Source organism: Elephas maximus, chromosome 1 (genome assembly GCF_024166365.1).
Source record: "Elephas maximus indicus isolate mEleMax1 chromosome 1, mEleMax1 primary haplotype, whole genome shotgun sequence".
Taxonomy (NCBI): domain Eukaryota; kingdom Metazoa; phylum Chordata; class Mammalia; order Proboscidea; family Elephantidae; genus Elephas; species Elephas maximus.
Window position 1 is genome coordinate 153363558 of NC_064819.1, and position 17649 is coordinate 153381206.

Consider the following 17649-nt stretch of genomic DNA (forward strand, 5'->3'; position numbering starts at 1 on the left):
CATATGGCCTACAACAAATGCCTACAACTTTTGCGATGGGGGGGCGGGGGGAGGGGAGAAAGTTGTTTGAAAAAAAAAGGTAACCAAACAATTTGCTTTTGAGTTGAGGGCCCAGCTCTGTTAGTGACTAACTCCTTGCTCTTTCTGGCTCCCCTACTGAGCCACTGCAGCCAGCACATGAGGCAGCCAGAACATGGACCAGTGTCTTGGTTTACTCACAGGAGGAGACTCTTTGATACTAACTATAGCCGTGTGTCTCCGTGGAGATGGCAATGCCTTATGCATATGCTGACTGTGGTTTTATCTGCAGTCACGCAGTTATGTAGTTACAATCAACTCATCCCAATAAATTATAGTAGGCTCCTCCTTGGGAACATGTAATAAAATATTTTCTGAATAAAATGTTTATTTTTTCAAAAACAAAAATGAAGTGACAGATAATCTATGCTATTAAATCTCAGACCTTGTTCTTCAAGCTCCCCATCATGCATTTTCCCATCAAAGTCTTCTGACATCTCAATTGCATTATCCTCGCCCTTAATATCAGATTTTGAGTTTGGATCCTCTTTATCCTTTTCTTGACCCTTCTGAAATGTATCTTCCGCCTACATCAAAAAACATTATAAAAAACACAAAAGAACACTCTACTAATGCATATGCCCAATTTAAATACTGAAAAGAAAGTGAAAAGGCAGTTTGGTTCTGTACACTGTTTACATGTTTCATACATGTAAAAACATACCTGCTCTTCATTTTCTATCTGGTCACTCACATCCTTCATGCCCTCGCCTTCTCCAATTCCACCTCCCTCATAGTCGTGGAACTCAGTTGCTCCCTCTCCAGCTGAATCGTCCATGAATTCTTTGGGCAGGCAAAATCCCTTTAAAAAATGGAGTGACCAGTTAGGTACGAAAGCAATAAAAAGAGGGATTTCCTTTCCAGTCCTGCCATAGGAAAAAAAAATCTTTTTCTAGCTGACCATCTTAAATCTAATGGAAGCACAGTAGACCTTTGACATCCTTTTCCTCCTCGGTGATAACAGTTGTTTCCAAGCCTGACATCGGATCTAACATATGAGGTTTTGCCTTGTAGAGGCCTCTGGTGTGTGGTCATTCATCATTTTGCCAAGACAAAAATTTGAATCAAGTATAGTAAAAGGACAGTTTATTTAGAAGCAAGTCATTGAGTGAGGGCAGAACCTCCCAGTGTCTGAATCCCAAAGAGGTTTTATCCTTTATTCACTTCGCAAATTAGTCCTCCTGAGGGCAGAGGAGAAAAGAGCAAGAAGAACATGTAACCAACCCAGAAAGTACACAGCTTGAAACGGACAGAATTGGGAAATTTCATTTTTACTTTAAAAACAGAAGAAAATGTTCTGTAATCCTCCCCAAGTAAAATCATGTTAGTTTTAATTATTAAAAACAAAAAACAAAGCAAAACGACAACCAAAAACACCCTTCCCCAACTCTTGAAGTAAACCTATCACTCTAAGCAGACATAGCATGTTTGGCCTCTGGCTGCTTGTTGCCAAGGCACCTGGCACACTGACAAAAGGCAGGTACAATGTAGGCACTCCAAGTGAATGATCCTTACCTTCTGGGCAAGCTCCGTAAAGACCTGGGCAAGCACAGAGAGCAGCTTCGCAGTGCTACGGTGAGTTCCCAAAGACATGGTGAGGAAGAAGAGGATGAGGTCCGAGTACCTGGACAGCATTGGCACCAAGTGCACCAACAAGCAGCAGGACTGGCTGAAGACCTAGAGGCAAAACACGACCACCAAGACTGCTAACCTTGCTGAATGGGCACAGGGTTTCCTTCTGGTGTGAAGAGAATGTTCTGGAACTAGACAGTGGTGATGGCTACACAACGTTGTGAATGTACTAAATGTCACTAGTGGTAAATTTTATCTGTATTTACCCTCTACCCACCAACCCAAAAACAAACAAACTAACAAGCAAAAAACCCACTTGCTGAGACTTCTTCCTTGTTCACATAAACCATCACAAAAGTGCACTTTAAGGTCTTGGCCGCAGAAGTCTCATTTACTTAACAAGGGTTTTTGTTCATTTGCTTAAGTGAGATGTTTATAGGTAAGTTCTACTGGGAAATTAAAGCTGTCATTGGAGTCAATGCTACAGAATACAAAGTACTACAAAATAAGTCCCTTCCCTGGACTTATCATGGAGATGCTGACCTCCTGCTCTGCTGGCTCACTGTGCAGGGAGTGGTGTCTGCAGAGGATGGCTGGTGAGCCTTGGTTAGTGGCAGCAGCATTCACTGTTAACGTCAAACACCCGGGGCTGGTGGCTAGGACATGAACGAATTCTAAGATACTGGATTGTGACCATTTTTGCACCTGTGCATCTTATAGTCATAACCCTTAGCTAGCAAACTCTATGCTTTTCAAAGCCTGACACTGGCATTTTCATGTAAAAGTAGGTCAAATTCTTAGTGATTGTGCCTCAGGCCTCCTGGGAACCATCCACATGGAGCAAGGTGAAGCCCATCCTGCCTTTCTTTGCTCAGCCCACGCTGAACAGCAAGAAGATTGTAAAGAACGGTGGTTAGTTACCATGTGCTTCGCTGCTGTGCCGTCCTCTCCATATGACTTCAGCCTCTCCAACAGCTCTGAGACGGTGGAAATTATTTTCTGCACGTGCAATGTGCCCACATCGGCCCAGAAGTCATCCTCTAGTTTTGATAGATGTCCCAACCGCAGTCTCTCAACAGCTGGTGGCTCTTTAATTCACAGAGAAGAACATCATGAAGAATAACAGAAAATAAACCCTTTCATCTCCATTCATGCTCAGTCATCTATTGCCAGCATCTGTCTTTAAGTATTTAGCCACTGAAATAAAGTGTCCAATAAAAATAAATAAATAAATCAACTATGAAACTGAAGTTTGTCTCATGTCAGACATACCATCGTCTTCTTGTGGTCCTGTCTGTTTTGCGTCCTCCTCTGTTTTCTTACTGTTTGTTTCTGCTAAATTCTGGATGGCACAGAGGATGGCACGGATGGCTGCTTCCATTTGCTCTGAAAAATCTTCTACAAATCCTTCATCCAACATTTGGTTTCCTAGTAAGTAAAATGTGCCCCCCCCCAAAAAAAAATACAATCACTTGCTTCGGTGCCTCTGGAAATCAGTAACAATCCATATATAATAATCCTCATTTGTTATTCTAACCAACAGCCACCTATTAAGTAATGACTACGGGTGAGACACTGTCAAACTGTACTCAATACAAAGATGAATGAGACATTCCTTGTCTAGAGAAGTTTACTGTTCTGTGTTAAAAACAATTTTGCCAAAAGAATGCCAAAGATGCTAAAAAATAGTTAAGATGGTGCGTATCCCACTTAGTCTGAACGTTAGCCCTGAGCTTTTTGGTCTATAGAAAGACCGTGACAGACGCTGAGCCCGTGGCTGCTTGCTGACACCTGCCCTACAAAACACGCAGCATGACGGCAGTTGAAGGTATGGTATTCAAACAAATGAAATGAAAAAGAGCTGCGGGTTCCGACCACGCTTCCCTTGACAGACATCTCTAGAAGAAAACATAATGTGTCCTGAGGACAACATAAACTTCAACCTGTAAGTTAACATTCCTAGATAATACAAACTAATGCCCCCTTACTGACTAATAGCCCTTACCTCTGTGGCTACTTGGAATGAGTAGATGCGTCTTCCAGGTAGTAAAGTCAGCTGTGGCTTTATTGATTTCTCCTCTTACGTATTCCAGGCTCTCAACTAATGCCATATGTGGGTCCGTTTGTGCAACCTCCATCCCTGGAAGAATGAACAAGGACTCTAGGCCTTGCAAATAAGCTGACACCTGGGACAGGCAACTCAGCCCAGAAGAGCAAACTTCAAAACCTTTCCTGCAACAACAAAAATGCCACAGCATTGAAAGGAAGGGATTACAAGACAAAAAACAAAACAAAACAACAAAAAACACCAAAGCTCCCTGTAGCACCTAAAATGCATGCCAGGAAAAACCCACCATATTTGAAGGTTTATAGCTAAAGATATGCCACAAAGCGCTATGCTGGTCCAGTGAACAATGGAGGATTGAAGCACAATTCTTTCCATAACTTCACCCTATTACTAAACTCTAACCAAGCATATCAACAAGGTTTAAAGACAGAGACACACTCACCAGGAATGAAAGAGGGTCTCACAAGACTGCTGCCTAATTTTGTCGACATCGGCTTTCACTGTTTTAATGGTTTTTAGCATCTCTGTTACCCTTGCAGTTGACTGTTGCCAAAGCTGGTCCTGTTTCCGCATCCGGCAACCAGAGGGCAGCTGATTTCCAGGCATTGGGGATGGGTAGGTAAGATCTGATGCGATGAGGTCAGGCACTGCTCTGGAGAGCTGTCCCTTGGTGAGATCTTGTCCTTCTGGGTGGGGAGTGGAAGGCTGGCCCTGTGCCTGGGCATCGTCACAGCCTGGGGCCAGCCCTGCACTGGGGCAGCACTGGAGGAGCCAGGAGAGTTGCTCGAGCAGGATCTGGCTCTGCATGGCCAGGTGCTGCAGCCTCTCTGTCCACTGCTGCATGCTGTCCTGAGGGGGGAAGGCCATGGGGTAGACGGGGGGCCCCGTCAGCCTGCCGTGAATCTCCTGCACACAACTGAGGAGGTTCCTGTGCAGAGAAACCCATTGAGAAAACACAATAGTAAATTAGTTTGTATACTGCTCAGCCAAGCATGGGCTTCTACCCCTAATCAAGAAGGGAAGATGCCCCGGATAGGTAAGAGGTCTTTTAAAATGCCTCCCAAAGTTGGTAAATGTACCCATCAGTCTTTCAAGAAAGATTAAAGCTCACTGCTTCTTACCTAAGACCTACCACACTCTCATATCCAACATACTCACGCCACTGCAGTGACTTCAATCATGATTTAAAAAAAAAAAAGGATCTAATAAATGTATTGTACCTTGCTAAACTCTAATGAAGGAGCGGACAATAGCTGAAGCCAAAGCAATTACAGTCTGGAAATACCATCTCTCAGCCAAGAATCCACTTAACAGATAATGAAACGCCTCCTAACTGTCTTAATCTTTTAAGTATCTGTTTCCACTGATGGATATCATGTATGGCTCAGCAAACTGCTACTCTGTGATCCAAAAAGCCAAACAAACAGAAACAGACTCAAATTTGAACTGTGCCACAGAGACTGGGATGTCCCAACACCATGCACAACCCCACCTATCAGCCCACACAGACTTTCAGCAACAAGTGTCCTCTTTCCAGACCCAGGTATAGCTCAGCCGTGACAATTTACTGTCTTACTTAGCGCTGAACTTATTCCTCAGGCCCCATTCTCCCAGGAGTCATTGCCAAGGTAGGGGTGCAGGAACATATCACCATAGGCTTTTCTCACTGGGACACAGAACACTCACCACCAAAAGCAAGGGACAGAGCCAACGGAAACCCACTGCCCAAACACCACCTGCCTCTTGGGGCAACAGATGTCATCTCATGGTTCCCTGCTTCAGGTGTAGCAACTCTGAGCTGACTTACACAATTCTTCCTTGTTCGTGTCACAAACCCAACCAGTCGGTAGATACCTGAGGATGATCCACTGCTCAGTCAGTGTGGTCAGGGAGCGCCGCTGTCGGATAAGCATCTTCATCAAATGGGCTGAGAACCCTTTACACCGCTCAACATTGCCCAAGCCCACCTCCTGGAATGGGGGAAAGGAAAAGCAAACTGTAGGTGCTGCCAGCAAACACTACCCACGAAGACACGCTAGAAAGCTGTTTCATGGAATGCTCCTGAGCAGACGAGCCCCTTGTTGACATGAGCTTCAGATGTGCTGTGTCTAGAAGTGACATACTCATCTCTTTAAGCAGTGGTTATCAAATTATGCTGCCATAGATCATTGATATTCCATGAACAGAGACTAGGTTTAATTACCAAAACTGGGTATTAGTGGACTTTCCTCAATTTACAGGGTAAAAAGATTTGTAGATGGCATTTTCTCATTTGAAGTTTTTCTCCCATAATTTTTCTTAAACATTCGGTCCTAGTGGAAAGTGTGCATAGAGGAATTTAATATAAGATGCTGTGTGATATTGTGCAAAATTACACTGACTTATATTCTAAGTTTAACGGTGTTCTGCAAAAAGCAATGATTTCCAGTAATGGGCTACTATCACCTAACAAGGTCTGAGAATCCTGCCCTGGGATGAACTGAACTACAATTCAGAGGTTATAGCATTCTACCTTGACAGGGGTTGCTAGGGCCACATTGAGCCTGGCGTGCCGTGCAAGAGATCGATAAAAATACTTTTGGCACCCATCCCACGAAGATGAGATTTCCGTCAGCAGCCTGGAAAAGAAATCAACATGATTTACTTAATTCAAACTACAACCTCCCACCCCAGATCTTGAAGATTCAGAGGCTCGTATATTTGGCCACAACCAAAAGCCAAGAGTCTACAGATTTATTTCTTTGAGGACTTAGTCAGGCACTCATTAATCCTTTACACAGAGGATGTACTGCACACTTAGCACTGGAAATACAGTGAAGAAATAAATTACGATACCAATGTGGTTTCCTTAATTAAAACTTCATAACCATCTTGGCAGTGGAAACTAGGGATCATAAATTCTGATGCCTACAGGGGTCGGGCAGACAGCATAAATGATTAAGAACAGCCACATACGAAATGATAAATGGCCGTGACACCTGACCTCAATATGGGGGAAGCAAGAAGGGCTGCTGAGGACTACAGTGAATGAGAGAGTGTGTGCCTTGTTGACAGGAAGGAGCTGCTACTCAGCTATAGCAATTTTGACCAAATGGGAATGAGAGCTCACTTGGCCAAATTTTCCAAAAAAAAGGAAATCCAGAATTTTATGTAAAATCTCTCCTTTTTACAATGTTGCACCAAATTCAGATTTAAAATGCTGATAGGGACTTCTAAGGCAAAAACGAAACATACACTCACACAAATATTTGCTGTACTTAGCTCACACAAGCCATCATTTACAATCTCTTCCGTGAACACTAACAAAAAGGTAGGTCTATCTGTCTCAAAGGTTTAAGGGTGCTCAAATTCAAAACTGCATTGGACGTTATAAGGGATGTAGTCAGAGCAGCCAAGAATGTGGCCATTCTCTCACAGTTTCATCTGTACATTCAAAGGAAATGAGTAGGTCTCAGAGAAATCAAAGGATGAAGAAAACAATGGAGGATGAGGAGGAAAGGGAAAGGGAAGAAGAATAAAATCAACACTTATTGAATGGTCACCCAGTGCCAAGTCCTGAGCCAGGCACTTTTTGAAATATTATCTTAATCTTTACAATGCAGTGAAAGAGCTACTGCTATCCACATTTTGACAAATGAGGACACAGAGGCTTAAGTGACTTGCTCTACGTATACTTTAAAACACAAACCTAGAGTCAGCCTCCTGAGTGTTGCTGACTATAGACAACGTGCTCCGGAGATCTAATGGGTGAAGATGAAGCATCTCTTGGGGGTTTTTTGAACGAGCCCAGGCAAGACCTTTGCGATATGACAAACCTAGGAAATAAACAGCCATTAGTTTAAGGAAAGGAGCCCTGGTAGCACAGTGGCTAAGTTCTTGGCTGCTAACCAAAAGGTAGGTGGTTCAAACCCACCAGCCGCTTAACAGGAGAAAGATGTGGCCGTCTGCTTCCATAAAGATGCCTTAGAAACCCCATGGAGCAGTTCTACTCTGTCCTATAGGGTCTCTATAAGCTGGAGTTGACTCAATGTAATGGGTTTGGTGCTTTTCTTTTGTTAGTTTAAGGAAAGAGGCTAGAATGGATGTCTTCCACCCATGCCCTCAACTTAAATTCCTTACAACAGCATCCCTGCGGGCTTGCTAGAAATTCACTCTCAGGTCCCACCTACTCCTATTGAAACAGAATCTGCATCTGCATTTTAACGAGCGTTCTTTTCTATGTTACATTAGGGGGTGGGTGCCATAAAGCATACCGTGATGAAAATAAAAACACAGATTCTAAGAAAGCAAATTATAAAACTGTGAAACTACGTGGGGATCGTAAATGGCTTATGTGTTTTATGCATGCATGACTGGAACTCTTGGGATGGCATTTCAAAATCTTGCCTGCTTTTTTGACAATGGATTCATAGATATGACATTAAAAGCACAAGCAACAAACGACAAAACAGATAAATGCGACTTCATCAAAATTTAAAAGACTTTTTTATGTACCTATGAAAACTCTGGTGGCGTAGTGGTTAAGGGCTACAGCTGCTAACCAAAAGGTCAGCAGTTCGAATCCACCAGGCACTCCTTGGAAACTCTACGGGGCAGTTCTACCCTGTCCTATAGGGTTGCTATGAGCCAGAATCGATTCGACGGCAATGGGTTTGATTTTGTTTTTATTGTGTGTGTATCAAAGAATTTTATCAAGAAGTAAAGAAACAGCCACCCCGTCTGGAGCAAGGGACAGTGAAGAAAATAGAAGACACAAGGAAAAGATTAGTCCAAAGGACTAATGGACCACACTACCCCAGCCTCCACCAGACTGAGTCCAGCACAACTAGATGGCGCCCAGCTACCACCACCACCTGCTCTGACAGGGATCACAATAGAGGGTCCCAGACAGAGCTGGAGAAAAATGAAGAACAAAACTCGAACTCTCACACACACATAAAAAGACCAGACTTGCTGGTCAAACAGAGACTGGAGAAATCTCCAGAGTATGGCCCCTGACACCCTTTTAGCTCAGTACTGAAGTCACTCCTGATGTTCACCCTTCAGCCAAAGATTAGGCAGACCCATAAAACGAGATTAAATGGGCACACTAGCCCAGAAGCAAGGACGAGAAGGTGGGAGGGGACAGGCAAGCTGGTAAGGGGGAGCCCAAGGGTGAATAGGGGAGAGTCTCAACACATCGTGGGGCTGGCAACCAATGTCACAACACAATATGTGTATTAATTGTTTAATGAGAAGCTAATTTGCTCTGTAAACTTTCATCTAAAACACAATTAAAAAAAAAAAAAAAGACAAAGAATGCAAAACAGCCAGAACATGAAAAAGAAAAAATCACTGGTCACCTTTGGAAACTACTAGGGTACCAATCTAATTATTTTGGAAATAATAAAAACAATCAACCGCAAAAAAGAAAGTAAGTAAAGAAACAACCGAGAGAATGAGGGAAAATATCCGGGTACTATATATATCTGGTAGGGAACCCTGGCGGCATAGTGGTTAAGTGCTATGCCTGCTAACCAAAGTGCTGGCAGTTTAAATCCGCCAGGCGCTCCTCGGAAACTCTACGGGGCAGTTCTACTCTGTCCTACGGGGTGGCTATGGCACTGGGTTTTATATATCTGGTAAGGGTTTAGTATCCAGAATACATAAGGAACTCCCACAACTCAACAACAGAAAGATAACCCAATCAAAAAATGAACAAAAGACTTGAATAAATATTTTGCCAAAGATAAACAAATGCCAGTCTAATAGACTGGATTGTGTCCTCCCAAAATGTGTCAACTTGGTTAGTCATGATTCCCAGTATTGTGTGGTTGTCCTCCATTTTGTGATTGTAATTTCATGTTAAAGAGGATTAGAGTAGGGTTGTAAAAACACCCTTACCCAGGTCACATCCCTGAACCAACGTAAAGAGAGTTTCCCTGGGGTACGGCGTGCACCACCTTTTATCTTTCAAGAAATAAAAAGGAAAGTGAGCAGGGCAGGGGGCGGGGGGTGGAGGGGGGAACCTCACACCACCAAGAAAACAGTGGCAGTTGTAGAGCGTGTCCTTTGAACCTGAAATTCCTGCGCTGAGATGGTCCCAGACCTAGGGAAGACTGATGACAAGGACTCTCCTCCAGAGCCGACAGAGCCCTGCAGCCGGCGTCCTGAATTAGGACTTGTAACCTACTAGACTGTAAGAGAATAAACTTCTGTGTTAAAGCCATCTATTTGTGGTATTTCTGCTATAGCAGCACTAGACGATTGCGACAGCCAGTAAGCACATGAAAAGATGCTCAACTTCATCAGGGAAATGCAAATCAAAATCATAGTGAGATACTACTTCACATCTACTAGGATAGCTATTATCAGAAAAATGGAAAAGAACAAATGTTGGCCAGGATGTGGAGAAACTGAAACCCTCCTGCATTGCTGACAGGAACGTAAAACATTCAGTTGTTCTGCAAAAGTTTGGCGGTTCCTCAAAAAATTAAACCTGGAATTACCATAAAAAAAAATTACCATATGACCCAGTAATTTCACTCCTGGTTCTAAATCCAAAAGACTTGAAAGCAGGGACTCAAACAGATAACTTTTCACCAATGTTCACTGCAGCATTATTCACAATAACCAAAAGGTAGAAACAACCCAAGTGTCCATCAAGAGATAAACGGATAAAGAAAATGTGGTACAGCCATATAATGGACTATTATTCCACCATAAAGAGAAATGAAGTTTTGATATATGATATGACATGGATGAACCTTGAAAACATTATGCTAAGTGGAATAAGTCAGACACAGAAGGACAAGTATCATATGATTCCATTTATATAAAAGGTCCACAACAGGCAAATACAGAAATCAAAGTTTATTAGTGGCTACCAGTGGCGGTTGGGAGGGGAAACTGGGGAGTCATTGCTTAAGGGGTACTGAATTTCTGTTAAGAATGATGGAAAAAAAAAAAAATTGGAAATGGACAGTGGTGATAGTTACACAACATAGTCAGTGTTATTAATGTCACTGAATTGTACACGTAAAAATGGTCGAAAAGGCAAATGTTTAGTTATATATATTTTCCCACAATAAAATTTTAAAAACAACAAAAACCCTTGCTGCCACCTTCTGTTTTGAAGCAGGGCCTTACCTGTGTGTGCGAGGTGTTTGAAGAGCTCTGATAAAGCTCGCTGCTTCTGCCTGAGAATGTGCTTGGCCTCTGAATGTCGCTTCTCCTTCTCAGACCAAGGCTCCACCTCTAAGCTCTGCAGCTCACGCACAGAGGAAATGACCTCACCTACAGGGGAAACACAGAAACACCAGGGGCTTATTAATGTTGTATCACCCAAGACTGGGGACCCTGGGAGGAACAAGCACCACGCATCATTTATCTTTCTATCTCGGGCACTTCACATAGGCCCTGACACTTGGTAAAGTGTTTCAACTCAAGGATCAAGATGTACGGAAATAGAAAAATAAAATCACATGGGATTCCAGGCCTCTTGACAACAAACAACTCAAATAAAAGTAGGTGTTCTTCTCCACTTAGGGGTTTTATTTATAATCAATCAAGCAAAAAGAATTCATCCAGCACCAACAATGTACAGTGTATTATACTAGGAACTGCTGCTCTTAGCTTTCTACCTGAAGTAATTTTCTGGTGAATATGTATTGAGTTCCTACACTGTACCCAGTACTAGGTAGATGCTCTTTTAATCTACACAACTCCAGAAGCACTTGCTTGTAGCCCCATTTTAGAGACTGTAAATTCTAGTCACTTTCTAAAGGCATTTCAGCTAAAGAGTGGATGAGCCAAGACTTGATCCACTGCCTAACTGTCATGCTGCCTTCCTAAGTACACATGGGGCCTACAGAAAAAGGGTGCGGCCCACCTACCCCAGGAAGTCACTGGATGAGAGCCAGCACACCGCTGCACCAAACACTGACGCTCTGGGAGGGTGAAAAGAGAACATGCTCTACTTTGCACAGAGCGTGTCCCCTTTCCACATGGGATCCTGTATTCCATTTACCCTCATCATCAGACTCAGGCAGGCAGGTGACCTTGAACAATGGATAATCAGGCTGCTACTCTAACAAGTTTTAAAACTAAAGAGCACCCTGAGATCAGATTAGCTTTCTTAAAGGAAGACCAGCCTCCCTGTGAGGATGGAAAGGGGCGTCAAGGGCCCAAACAGCCTATCAGGCTCTAGCTTCCCTTCCTTAGCCATTGCTATGTTACCTACAGGGCAGGTCTTGGCTCTCGTCTTTCCTGAGCTGAGACAGCCAGAAATATGAAACTGCTAAAGCAAAGGAAGCAAGGAGAGGTCTGTGAGTGAACTTTCTATTTCCATTAACTCAAAGGCAACAACATTTTGAGAGGTGGGGACAGCTTAGAGGCTCTGGGAGAGCCATCTCTTTGCCCCTTTACCCACGTCCTCAACCAATAATAGCATGAACAGGACTGTTGTAGAAAACGGCATAATATACACCAGTTTACAGAAGAAAGGACAAAATGAAAATTATGATGACAATTTGTGTAGTCTCAGTTGTGTCCTGTCTGGGTTCTACTAGTTTCCAGCCCACTTGTTTATTCAATTAACTGCTCAATACTATTCAGGTGTCAAAAAAAGGACATACAGAACACATTCCCATCTTCCAGGGCCACCCTTGCCCTGGCTGCTGGCACTCACCTGTGAACTGATCGAGGCCCTCCACTAGGTGTGGCAGGGGACTCTCCTTCATGAATGTCAGGCATATCTTCTTCATTCGCTGTGTGAGCTTCGGCAAGCGACTCAGAAGTTCCCCCTCCAAGGGAAAAGGAGCAACACCCTGACACAGTACTGGAATTGTGGCCTATGAGACACAAAACAGGTTAATCTCACTGCCAAGAACAACACTGACCTCTAACCTTCTAATTTAATTTAAATGCTGTGCCCCACACACCCAACTCAGCAAACATTAAATTCCTTTATCACTATCTCTGAAGTTTCATGAGTACAAATGTAGTGTTACTAAAATTAAAATAGGCATATACCGTGGATATTTAGCAAATTGTATTGCTCCTTTGTATGAGGTCACCGCAGTGGAAGGACACTCCTCCCAGCCCCCAGCCCTGGACAATTCTTTCTATGCTGGTCATGAGGAAACCTCCGTTCTGATCTATGAACACCGCAGGATGAATAATGTAACTGCTGCCCTTAAGATGCTGAGTTGCACTATGTTTCTCAAAACCACAAGGAGAAATAAATCAATCTTCTACCTCCTCCTACCCTCCAGTTCCAGATTAACATTTCAAATATTAGGAGCCCAGATACCAGATAAAGGAAAGACCTTTCATTCATCAGGGACATATTTTCATTATTTTTTGTCCTGAAAACCAAAACCCATTGCCATTGTGTTAATTCCGACTTATAGGAACCCAATAGGACATATTAGAACCGCCCCACAGGGTTTCCAAAAAGTGGCTGGTGGATTTAACTGCTGACTTTTTGGTTAGGAGCCAAACTCTTAGCCACTGAGCCACTGTCATCAATAACAAACCAAAATTTTTGATCAGCATGATAAATACAGTTAAAAGAAAACAACCTTGGCTATATACTACATGCTCAATTTTTACTATGCCTTCTGAACTACTGCAATATTAAAAGCAGCTTAAGGACCTCCATTACTCGCTCTGTGGACCCCAGGTTGGGGAGCTCAGTTAGAAGGCAAAGGGATTACTCCCTTGAGCAGTGGTCCTCAACCCTGGGGCTCCCAACACCCAAGCACATGTAGCAGGGGTGCCCCTCCTGTAACAGACCTGCTCACCTAAGGTCTCTCTGGCTTTCAAATTTTCAGGAATTTTGTAAGTCAACTCGTATCTGCTGGTGCTTGGAATTGGACATGCTGGGCATGTTTACACCACAGTAATGAGCAAAGACTACAAACCAGCACACCAATGCACACATCCACCCTCTGTGGAGCCCAAAGGCAGGTTCTAATCTCCCTCACAGGTAGATAAAATGTTCACAGGTAAGCACAAAGGTTATTTCCCATAGTCTAGGGTTAAACTTCCAGTGTGAAGGCTGATGCTTTTTTGCCTTATTCTGCAGTGGGGTCAGGCAAACAAATAAACGCTATATATGTGCAAAAAGCAAGATGTCAAAGGCATTTCCTTGCCTAGTTCAAAAGAGACCCCTTAGACATAAAATGTAGGTTCCATCTGTCTGGCTTAGGAATAGCATGCACTATTCCATGAGCTAGTACCTGTCCAGCTGCCGGCCGGGCTAACAAGGTCTCCCTCACTGCCCTGTTCAGACTTTGAATGGGAGATGGGTCACTCAAGGCTGCATCTGTTGGCCCACGCAAAAAGTCAGACTGTTCTTCTTTGTCACTCTCCACCAAGGATGACCGGCAAGGTTCACTCAGCACAGCTTCAAATTTTTTCATGAATTTAAAGAGGGTCCTGACCCCAGGTAACGACAGAGATGAGAAGAAAAAATTGAATGCAAAGTGAGGAAATACATAAGTGCATTATAATGCATACACATATACAATCTTGCCTGTTTTTTTTTTTTTTTTTAAAAAAACAAAGGTATGGCACAAATTGTCATCCTCCTTTTATAGATGAAACTAAAGTGATGAACAGTGGGGTCACTTTGCTCAAGGTAAAACGGATGGTTGGTGCCGAAGCCTTGGCCCTTCTAAAGCATGCGGCCTGCTTTTTCTGAAGGTAAATCAATTTCTGTTGTAGGCACAGACTTTGCTTTGGGTAGCAGGGGCTGGTGTCAGACGATCATACCAAAACAACCTAGTGTTTTTCAGAAGCTCAAGGCAGCGCTAAGCCAGGCCATTATGGCAGTGTAGTCTTGCTGCCTACCACTCAGAATCCTGAGCTTCAGTCACCCCCATTTCAGGATATGAATTACCTGTGTGTCTTTTCCACAGACTGTTTAATGGACCAGAAGCTGACATCATTCCACTTGGATATCTTAACAAATTCCTGGAAGATAAACGAAGCTCAAAGAATAGCTTTATACAGCTAGTGTGACTGTTTCTTTCTAGATCTGCTTGCCAAAGATCAGAGCCCACTCCATCCCCAAACACACGACTGTGTGTCTGTGAACAAGTAAAGTCTAAAAAAGAAACCACGTGATTGTCTCAAAAGCGTAAAGTGCTGCTACCATAGGCCACCTGATACGGACCTGATGCTGGAACCCCCAAGTAAGTCATGTGCCACACTGACCTAAAGAATTGAACAAGAAAGGGCCCTCTTTACCCTGGGCACCTCAATGGCACAGGGACCCCCACTCCAGGGCAGACCTCTGAGGTGAAAGATGCAGCTTGGGAGGGAGCAGTAAGAGACTTCTCGAGGCCATCCCCTTGAGGAGCCTGGAAAGCCCATCAGAAGAGAGGTAGGAGCCACTCCACCAAGCCCTAACACACTTGGCTGGGTTAGCAATGAAGCCAATACCACGAAACGTAAATCTTACATCCTACTTGGCAGTGCTCCCTCCATTCCCTTTAGCCCCTTTCTCACTGTGTTTAAAAAAAAAACACGTCTCATTACTAAATAGGTAAAAGAGCAGAAGTAAATAAAAAGCATTTGCTGATTCTTATTCTCCAAAGAGTGAACATGACAGCTGTTCGTCTTACTTTAAGTTCTTTTTCTAGGGGGGAACGAAGTTCCACAATTTTGGCCTGGACCCGGTCAAAGAATTGCTTGTAATAATGGTACAAATTCCACAGAACACTGCAAAGTGAATCTGGAAGAAATGAAAAGGAAACAAACATACCACACTTGCTGCATGTGCTAGTGGCCCCAGCTGTGGGCTTCACAGTTCAGCGATGATCCTCCCTCACTACTCTTTAGGCTACGAGGTTACGGCACGTTCCACAGGCAGACCATGCAGCAGTCTATCAGGCAACGTCTGTAGTTGCCAGACATGCAGGCTATCAATGCTACCATATTTTTCATTTCAGCTTGTAGGAAATTTTTTTTGTTGCACTTCTGTTTTTAAAGATGATGTACTCAAAGGCTCTGCCAAGATCACAATTTTAAGCTCCCTGAATCTACTGTAAAAATAAAAATCAGCAGAAACAAGCCTGTTTTAAAAGATGACATATTAAGAGGTTTCCCTCAGCTGTTCATTCATGAGCAATCTATACTGATTTTACAGTGTGTCTTATCCAAATTGCTGTAGTCAGAGATGGTAAAGAAGTAGACACAGTTTTATGTGCAGTTATTTGGTATGTGGCGGGACCCTCAACAGATCAAAAAACCTAAAAACGGCCTGGATCAAGCCAGAAGCTTAGCAGAACTTATACACTGTCTAGACAGAAACACATGCTGCCTCGACATGCCAGTTCCTGAGATCTTCATCCATTAATTTCCCTCTACCAGCGTTCACTGTAGTCAGGGCTTCATCTATAACCAGTCTGTGCTTTCCTTTGCATGTTCTTCTCTATATCAATATGAATCCCTTTTAAGTAAAAAGTGACTAAAACTGTCCTGTTTAAAACCTGGTGTGCAACAAGATACCTGTCTCATGTGGAAAACTCAAAACCTGGGCCATCTGAATAGTGCAAAGTGTAAAAATAAAGACAAAGAAAAAATATCCTCACCCTTTCCTTCAACTTGTGGCATCAGCAAGACATGGCAATGGAAAACCAGTAACATCTGAAGACGAACATGGAATTCTCCCAGGGAGGATCCTTCAATAAATGCTTGTAATGTGCTGACCAGCAACATCAGGGTCATTTGCTTGTCATCTTTAGAGATTCAAACAGGAAAACTTAAGTTTGCCATTAACCATTACTCCCTATTCATAATGTGTATGCAGTCTATTATGGGGAAAAATGAGAGTGGCTGTCCAGCAGAGACTACAGTTAATGTGGGCTTTAAAGCAAGAGCCACAGCTAAGTTTCAAGCTAATTTAAAACCATCAGCTTCACCCAGGGTATGCGTTAAACATACTCACAACAAATTACAAACTAAATTATGAGGTGTTTGTTGTGAGCATGAAATGAAACCTTTTTACTCAAGTATTAACTACTACCTACCATGAAGGCAACTTTCAGTTAGATTTGTCTCATGGACAGAGAACACAAAGAAACCTTATCTTATGACTGATTCTCTAGACTTTGGACAAGTCACTCAAAGCTCTCCAGCCTCAGTTATTCTCTCATGAAAAAACAAACTACACTGCTTTATTGGCTGACCTCTCAGGAATACCATGAAGTCACAGGCGGCATCTTTCATGCCTACATGAATGCAGTGGGAACAGGAGAAATGGCCCAGGTAAAGCAGCACTCCCCATTTAGCTTATTGTTAGCTGCCATTGAGTCACCCCCAACTCATGGAAACACCACGCACGGCAGAACGAAACGCTGCCCAGTCCTGTGCCATTCCATGACTGTGGATCAGGCGGTTATAAACCCTAAGGTTTTCATTGGCTCGTTTTCTGAAATGGATCGTCAGGCCCTTCTTCCTAGTTCGTATTAGTCTGGAAGCTCCACTGAAACCTCTTCAGTACCACAGCAACACGAAATAACAGATGGGTAGTGGCTGTGCATGAGATGCATTGGTCGGGAATTGAACCCCAGTCTCCGGCACAGTAGGTAAAATTCTACCACTGAACCACCACTGCCCTCTAAGTTTAGCTTGGAACCTCTACATAAGCAGGCAACGGACGGACAGGTGTTACCTTCCTGCTCTTCTGTTTGTTCCTGCATGTGCTTCTCAAGCATCTGATAAATAGAGAACCAGTGCTTGGTGGATTTCTCAGTGTGGCGCTTCATGGTATTATCCAGACTCATGGACCAGCAGCTGAAACATGAGAGAAAGGGCCAGGGAGGCATTTAGGACAGCCCATTTGAAATATCGGAAATCATAGAAGCAGAAGCTAAATGCTCCCCATCGTTTCCTCACAAATGGACATGGAGAAGATGCCAAATTTGCTGCCTCAGGAATGT

At 43.3% G+C, this 17649-nt stretch overlaps 1 protein-coding gene across 1 annotated transcript in view; it reads right to left on the reverse strand.

The window, feature by feature from the left end:
• MDN1 (midasin AAA ATPase 1) overlaps positions 1-17649 on the reverse strand; it is a 184470-nt gene that overhangs the window by 25334 nt on the left and 141487 nt on the right. Inside the window, exons 69-85 of the mRNA XM_049897303.1 lie at positions 17382-17503; positions 16300-16446; positions 15331-15440; positions 14604-14677; positions 13942-14140; positions 12387-12549; positions 10847-10993; positions 7407-7533; positions 6231-6336; positions 5573-5688; positions 4161-4646; positions 3656-3882; positions 2923-3078; positions 2572-2738; positions 1594-1755; positions 743-880; positions 464-605 (exon numbers count right to left, since the gene is read on the reverse strand). Of these exons, the coding sequence (XP_049753260.1) occupies positions 464-605; positions 743-880; positions 1594-1755; positions 2572-2738; positions 2923-3078; positions 3656-3882; positions 4161-4646; positions 5573-5688; positions 6231-6336; positions 7407-7533; positions 10847-10993; positions 12387-12549; positions 13942-14140; positions 14604-14677; positions 15331-15440; positions 16300-16446; positions 17382-17503 (2789 nt within the window). The remainder of the gene's footprint in view (positions 1-463; positions 606-742; positions 881-1593; positions 1756-2571; positions 2739-2922; positions 3079-3655; positions 3883-4160; positions 4647-5572; positions 5689-6230; positions 6337-7406; positions 7534-10846; positions 10994-12386; positions 12550-13941; positions 14141-14603; positions 14678-15330; positions 15441-16299; positions 16447-17381; positions 17504-17649) is intronic.